Source organism: Telmatherina bonti (genome assembly GCF_933228915.1).
Source record: "Telmatherina bonti genome assembly, chromosome: 18".
Classification (NCBI taxonomy): Eukaryota; Metazoa; Chordata; class Actinopteri; order Atheriniformes; family Telmatherinidae; genus Telmatherina; species Telmatherina bonti.
The window spans coordinates 17,652,650-17,659,705 of NC_136616.1; the positions used below are offsets into that span (position 1 = coordinate 17,652,650).

The window sequence follows — 7,056 nt, forward strand, 5'->3', positions numbered from 1 at the left end:
GTTTTCAGAACAAATAGCTCAAAATATGCTCACCCCTCTAAACAGGAGAACTTCTAAAAGACAGCTAATTTAAGATAAACACTCATGAGTTTAACAGGTATCACAGCTGACAGGTAAGCAGGAGTCTTTTTCTGCTCCTTCAACACTGGGTGGGACTACTAAATGTAGGGACGCCCATTTTCTGAGAAGGGGAAACGGAGAAAACTACACTTGTTCCTGTCTTTTTTTTTTCTTTCTAATCTATCTGGAATAAAGGCAACTGAAGGTGTCACTATTTTGAAATACAATCGAACTTTATGTGGCTTTGTGAAAATATACAGATCAGATATGCATATCAACAGTTAACAATACACCTAGTGCTGAACAAGTGCCAAATGCCCCAATTCAAACTTTACAAACCTTGTTTTCTTTCTTGATAATTATGATTATGAAGTGGTAGTTCATCAATGACAATTATGCTAGATTTAACATTTGTCTTTGTTGCATCCTGTTGCTCTGAACAGATAAACCCATAAACTCTCAGAAGAACGTAAATGTTTCATCTTTCTCAACTTTATTCTAACTTATAGACAAGCAGTTAACTAGCCCAAGTAACCTGTTAAAAGACAGATAATTTTATAAAACACACAGGTTTAATCATATAGCAGATAAGCAGGACTCTTCCAGTTCTTTTCCATTTTGTTTTTTGTATAATCTCCATTTAAATAACAGATAAAACCCAGTTTATGGATAAAACCAGGTATGGCGCCCTCTGGCGACATTATTTGAAGTAAAATAAAAACCGGCATAATAAACAGTAGCTACAGCTGAGACCTTTCGGCTACCTCTTTTATATATAGTCTGTGGTGGCTACTAGCTACGGGAGGTGCTTTGATTTGCAACAAGCTGGAGCTTCAGACGTCAACAAGACTCCTGCCAGACAGAGACTTCATGCGGTTTTATGTAAGTTTTGCTAACTGACATATTACATTTCCGGGCGCCATCTTTGTTAAGTTGCTGACGGCCAGTAGGTTACAGTGTCGGTCTGGAATTTTAAAACTCTGACTCCGACGAGTTAAATAACAGGATTAGATATTATGTAGCCAACATATAATTAGCCGTATAATTTGTTCAAACTAAATAAATGTAATTACTACTTAGTCCAGAATCACGAAACTGCTTAAGATAAATATTACCATCAAATTTGGACCTCAAATTGGATAACTTCTGGCCTAAACTTGCCTTTATCAAATACCTGGATTAGACCTAAATGTGTCTACCTGAGATAACTTTATTTACAAGGTTAGCTACTACTTATGAGAGCAGTCATATGCAGTAATAATGCCTTTTTTGTTTTAATTATTATTATTGGTTGGCATAGATAGATACATTAATTTACACATTTAGTAAAGTAGTTTTTGATTACAAGAGTGTTTGTATTACTTTTTTTTCTCTATGCTTGTTGTACATAGCTATCTGACTTGTTTAGCTGCTGTTTTCAAATTAATAGCTCATGATGAAACACAAAAAATGTGTGTTTAAAATTGTAAAACTTTTAGTAAGTAAAAAATGTTTCGTATGCTGAGTGGGAATTAAAAAAATAATGACCAAATATCATAATATGATTGAAAGCTGCAATGTGATGGGGTTTTTTTGCCCAACCAGTCATTTTGGCAAAAAGGGGAACATATGCACAATTGTTACTAATTACACTAATGAAAGTTAATTTCTAAGTCATAATTAATGCAAACAACACCTGTGTTTGGCAGTCGTTTCATGCCAAAATGGCTTCTATGAAAAACCTGGTGGTTCTGAGTCACACTGTTTTGTTTTTTTTTCCTGCAGTGAATAACAGCTGTGATAACATTCATGATGTATTGCAGAAAAGATTTGGGGTCCACAAACATGTGACATTTTCTGATGGGGTGAGTCTGAGATAAGACTAGAGAACATATCCATCTACTGTTGTTGCTTTCGGTCTTCAAGTCCATGAGGCAATTGTTGCAGTGTTCACCCACACTGTAAACTCCATGTTTGACTCCACAGTTATAAAGAATTTCTGTGAGTGGAGGAGGTGATTCGTCATTTAATTCCTATCTTAATGATTGTAAAAGGGTGTCACTTATTTATGTCTAATTCCCTCAAGTAGTTTGGTTAGCTGTGACTACTTTGACTACTATTTACTGCACGTTTTTTCGGTCATGATCCACAGCTCATAACTATAGGTGAGGGTAGGAACATAGATCGTCTGGTAAATCGAGAGCTTTGCCTTTTGGCTCAGCTCCTTCTTCACCACAACAGATCGGCACAGAGTCCACATTACTGCAGACGCCGCACTGATCCGCCTTTCGATCTCACGCTCCATCCATCCCTCACTTATGAACAAGACCCTGAGATATTTAAACTCCTCCACCTGAGGTAGAACTTGACTCCCGACCTGGAGAGGACAATCCACCCTATTCCGGCTGAGGACCATGGTCTCAGATTTGGAGGTACTGATTCTCATCCCAGCTGCTTCACACTCGGCAGCGAATCGCTCAAGCGAGTGCTGGAGATCACGACCAGATGAAGGTGCACCTAGAAATTCTGTCCATCAAAGTTATGAACAGAATCGGTGATAAAGAGCACCCTTGGCGGAGTCCAATCCTCACTTATCATCCAGTTAGAATCCACTCTTTGTTGAAGATTCAGGTGCTTCCGGTTGTTTCAGTCTTAAATGTATGGATGGCATCTAACATTTAAACAGAATGAGTTTCTGAAGCTAACTCCAGAATCTGGGATCAAGCTCCATCCCACAGGATGACAAAGCTCCCCCCCCCCCCCCCCCCCCCCCCCCCCCCAAGGATCATCACATAGTACGCACAGAACGAGAGTAGGGTTGATAGAATGACCTGCACTGAGTCCAAACCGCAACACAGTCAATGACTTGTGGGTCTCCTTCACACTACTGAGTTTCCTGACATTGTAAAGTTAATAAAAGTGTAAAAATTGCAGGAGATTTTAGTTCCATTTTTGGGGGACCACCCAAAACTGTTACCATGGTGTTCATTCAGCAGGACAGTCCTTACAGTTTACCCTATTTTAAAGTTGATGCATAAGGCTTTCTGCAAATGTACAATACACCGTTTGTCGTGAAAGGGGAGAAATACACACATATATCTTCACTTGTTGCACTAAGTTTATATTTTCAGTGTGCTGTCCTGAAACAAGTTGCTCTATTCTATTCTATTCTATTCTATTCTATTCTACAATCATTTAGCAGATGCTTTTCTCCAAAGCAACTTGCATGCTCAGTTGTGTTTTCTGACAGCTGGTTTGCAAAAATCAGGCATCTGAGTATTTTCTATGTTAATGTTTCAACTAAGTTATTTTTTTCTCCTGTTTAAATGGAATGTATTATGTAAAACAACACATTTGATTTAGTAAGGAATGTGCCCTTTTACACTAAACCGTTTGTACTTTATAAATACGGTGAGTCACAGTAACTTTGGATAAAAATAGGTTCATTTATTTACATAAAACATTTACAAAATACACATTTTCACTGAAATGCAGACATAGGTTATGAGAAATGATAGTTGTCAGAAAGACATCAGACCGTAGACCTGTTGACACGTAGACATGTTGCGTCCGTCTGGATCTCCCTGTTCACAAATTCAATAGGCACATGGAGTTAAGAACCGACGAGTGCTTTACGTTCCTTCTTACTCTTCGTTTCTGTGTCCGCCCCTGCAGGAATCCGAGCAGCTCAGGAGCATCCCCAACAGTCCAGCATATTTCAATCAGTAAGGAGAGGTGAACAGGTGACGGCTCTGAACAATATGGTTTGAGTTTTAAGCAGCATATTTGCATTGTTAATCGCATACAGTTAAGTTAGTCTCCACTTACCACTTTTTCGACTGTAGTGATGCCCTTAGTTCTATTTAAGGCTGTGAAATGAGTTCAGTTGGTGTCTGACTATGTTTACATGCACATTATAAGCTGGTTACACTGAATAACATGTTTAAGATGAACAGTGTCTTGTGTTTTTTACTCTGACCTTATATGGGTAATTGTCAACGAACCTGAGGAGAAACAAATGAGTACTGTGCATGTTTACATATTTACTTACTATAACAGCCTAATCAAGGCATTTTCTATTGTGCTCCCACAGTTTCCACACAAATATAGCTTCCATTAAAACTATTACAAAATGATCTACATCACAGTATTTACTGAAACCAGTAAAAAAAAACTTCAAAATTTTAATGCTCAAGTTAACTAAAAAAAACATTGGCATTCTTCCTAGAAATGCTTTGCCTGAGATTTGCAAATACTGTTTTTGTCCCTGTTGATGTTCACTTTTCTAAAGTGCTGAGTCTTTGTCAGCAGGAAGCTACTTCATAACAGTCAATGTGTACCTTGCGGCTTTTATAAGTGCATATCTTTCCATAATGTCCTCTCAGAGCCACAAGTGACCTCAGCGTTGCCTTTATTTCTGTGTAGACAGCTCTAATGTGCCCACAGTTACGCTCCAAGTTCAGATATCCTTCATTCGTGTGTGTTTGAGGGAAGGAGTCTGTTCATGAAAACAAAATCCATCATCTCAAGACTCAAACTCGCTGTCGCTGCTGATGGAGATGTCTGGCGTGGACGCTCCTGTTCCTCTGCGCTCATTCTCCGTGCTACAGTCGCTGGCTTCTGGGCTGCCAATGTGGCGAGGGGAGTTAGGCAGAAGGTGGGGGTGATGATGGTGTTCCTGAAGGGAGCCATCAGGTGAGCCTTTGGTAGGGAGGAGGTTCGGATCCTGCTGCAGCCTACGTGGAGGAACATATGAGGGATTAGATTTCATGTGTTATCAGTTTTGTGTCTGTTTATGAAGAACAGATTAGTTCAAAGTCGAATACACAGGCAACTATGAATCTCCTAAAGCCCAATATTCAACCTACTTTCTCAGTTGTAATCGGCATGAAAATGCTTTTTACATACCTGTTTTTTGCAGATGCGGCACGGTCTCTTTGGCGACGGTTCTTGAACCAGTTACCTACTTGTGTAGGTGTAAGACCTGTGGCCTGGGCTAAGTGGCGTTTCCTGGATGGGTTGGGGTAGGGATCTTGCAGATACCACTCTCTTAACAAGCTGCGAGTTCTTTCCTGGAGAAAAATGTCATGACATATTTCAGTTTCAGTCCTTAGTTTCAGTATTTAGCATCAAATGATGGTCAAAAACAACCACAATAATGTTATATTTATAAACGGATAAACACAATTTACATTTACAGTACACATACTAGTGAGTATCCTCTAAATTGGATCATGTTAAGGGGGTTAATAGCTTTTTTTGACAGGCTATTACTAACTAGTAATGAAAGATTAAACGATTATGAACAGTACTCCTGTCTGCCACAAGAGGGCGCTCACACCTCTAAGCACTCGCTGAAAAGATCAACTCAATGCTTTCTTGGCCTTTCAATAAACATTTTAGAATAATCTAAACATTTCTTTTCGGCTTGCCTTGTGACAAAGTTGCCTTTTTGTTCTCTTGTGATATTTAACATTTTTTAACATAATCTAATTGCTTTCAGAATAACTGCATGCAAAAAATGATTCAATTTTTGTGGTTTTTAGACACAAAGACAACAAGCTTTGCAGATCATAACAACTCATCAGCTTAAAAACTCAGTGAATCAGATTTGTAACTTTGTTAAGCTGCAAAATGCAAGTTACGGATGTAAAACACTCTTAAACATGATGACTTTGATCAGTTACAAGTCCAAATCAGTGGGCTTGTGTTGTATAGTTTGCTGTAGTTTCAGCATCAAACAGGACAAAAGCTGTGGTAAAGCTACATGGCCAGCTGATCTGACACAGTTTGGCGTATTTTAAAGCATACATTTACAAAGTGTCCTTATATATTTGATCTTAGCCTACTCCAGGACGACCACCAAAGCCGTTTAGACTTGACAGCAGAAGGTAGAGGATCACCGTGGCTCTGAACATTATCATCTTAAGAGCCCAAAGACCAGGCTGCCTGACGCAACAGGCGGCTTAAATTTCACCTTCAATTAAGGACAGCAATCAGCCATTTCTCTAATGTCTACATGGTGGTCTTTCTCTTTAAATTCCTTCAATATTTATGATGCAGCTTCTGTTTGTCCCGAAAGAGATGAGAACACGTGGGTTGAGTCCCCACGGTGTCTGACCGTCATGTGAAGGCACATCGGCCACCTGAAGGTCTCATCAGATGCCTCTACCTTAAAGCAGTGCGTTTTCTGCTCTCCATCCCAGATGGTGCGGGGCAGTGGGAACTTCTTGCGGATCCGGTACTTCTCCACGGGGCCCAGCGGCCGCCCCCGGAGCCTCTCCGCCTCTCTGTAATGCGCGTCCAGCCACAGGTCTTGGAGCTTGGCATGCGATTCGCGCGTAAATCTGTGACTCTGGAGGATTTGATAAAGAGCCTCGAAATTCCCGGCGTGGAAAGCGACCAGCGCTCTCGCTCGCATGACGGACTCGTGTCGGTTGAGCGCCTCCCCGGCGGAGCCAGGGACAGCCGCTGGCAGTGACCAGAGGAACCGGCCGAGGCGCTCGATGTCGCCGGTTTCCTCCAGGTTCTCGCACACCCGAGCGACCTGGTCCGGTGTGAACATCGGCAGCGGGAACATGTCGACTGGTCGCTTCTCGGTGTCTCAGTTTAGATATGTTGGAAAGACGCGTCGTATCCGCGCGTAAAGCTCCGTGCGCCTTTTTTGGAGATGCTGCAGGTATATTGACACTCTCTTGTATCTATCTGCCGCCTCTCTTATGTAACTAAGCTTTTTTCCTGGTATTTGGGCAAATGCTCCGGGGAAGCAGGCTGCGGCTCTATGTTTATAAGAGCAGAGATAAATGAAGAAAGAGGACAAGGAGTAGCCAGTATTTATAGTTGGATACAATTAGCATCTCCGTGGTTGTTTTGAGAAGGATTATAAGTTTTGGCCATTAGCTTCTTAGTGGGGGGTAGTGTGTACAGAGGTGCCTTACTGATCAGCTTGTTTGGCTTACCCTGAGGATACACTGACTGCCAGGATGATTGCAGAGCAAACAAGTGAGGATAGGTCAT

At 41.0% G+C, this 7,056-nt stretch overlaps 1 protein-coding gene across 1 annotated transcript; it reads right to left on the reverse strand.

Annotated features, from left to right (window-relative positions):
* Positions 1–4,564: 4,564 nt before the first annotated feature.
* six7 (SIX homeobox 7) lies at positions 4,565–6,619 on the reverse strand (the record flags this gene model as incomplete). Its single annotated transcript, XM_079257956.1, has 3 exons — positions 4,565–4,775; positions 4,948–5,111; positions 6,212–6,619. 3 exons carry the CDS (start codon positions 6,617–6,619, stop codon positions 4,565–4,567), a joined length of 783 nt encoding a protein of 260 aa, XP_079114082.1.
* Between the last annotated feature and the right edge of the window lie 437 nt (positions 6,620–7,056).